Source organism: Penaeus monodon, chromosome 29 (assembly GCF_015228065.2).
Source record: "Penaeus monodon isolate SGIC_2016 chromosome 29, NSTDA_Pmon_1, whole genome shotgun sequence".
NCBI classification, from domain to species: domain Eukaryota; kingdom Metazoa; phylum Arthropoda; class Malacostraca; order Decapoda; family Penaeidae; genus Penaeus; species Penaeus monodon.
Window position 1 is genome coordinate 20,387,364 of NC_051414.1, and position 599 is coordinate 20,387,962.

Consider the following 599-nt stretch of genomic DNA (forward strand, 5'->3'; position numbering starts at 1 on the left):
TGAGATGAAGTTATCATATGATATATGAATTTCTTAGGAAGTACTTTTACTCACTAAATCATTGAAAAGGCACACTGGGAAGAGAAAAAACAAAATGTGATTAAAACAGCCAACCATTTTAATGTAACAAAAAATCCAAATATCGAACTTGCCAAAGAAAAAAATATTGTCCGTTGAATTTTAAAAAGGAACCTATCGCTGGCCAAGTCATTTATCTCCTCAAGTTGCAAAGATGTCTCGAGCCTCGCCCAGTGACCTTTGACCCGGCGTTCCAGAGTGTTCCAGGAGATGCTGTATGGGTTCAGCACCGGGTTCGGGTCACCGCAGGTTTCGGTAGCCGACATCCTGGCCCGCGCCGTCCCCACGCTGCACTCACCTTCTCACAAGCCGAAGAGCTCAAACTTTCTGCAGGTCAGCCTCTCATGACGTCAGCAATTCCCCTCCCCCCCCTTCCACTCCTCACGCATGGCCACTGGGTGACTCGTGGGGGGTGGGGGTGGGGAGGGTGAGGGGCGTTTCCATTCCGGGGAGTTGTCAATCCGGGATTTTATTGGGGTTTATGTCTTTGTTTCTTCATTTATTGGGGTCTCTGAACTCAT

At 47.9% G+C, this 599-nt stretch overlaps 1 protein-coding gene across 1 annotated transcript in view; it reads left to right on the forward strand.

Moving 5' to 3' along the window:
• Positions 1–599, forward strand: part of LOC119592006 — a 33,491-nt gene that overhangs the window by 18,127 nt on the left and 14,765 nt on the right. Inside the window, exon 10 of the mRNA XM_037940780.1 lies at positions 276–411. Coding sequence (XP_037796708.1) covers positions 276–411 — 136 coding nt within the window. The remainder of the gene's footprint in view (positions 1–275; positions 412–599) is intronic.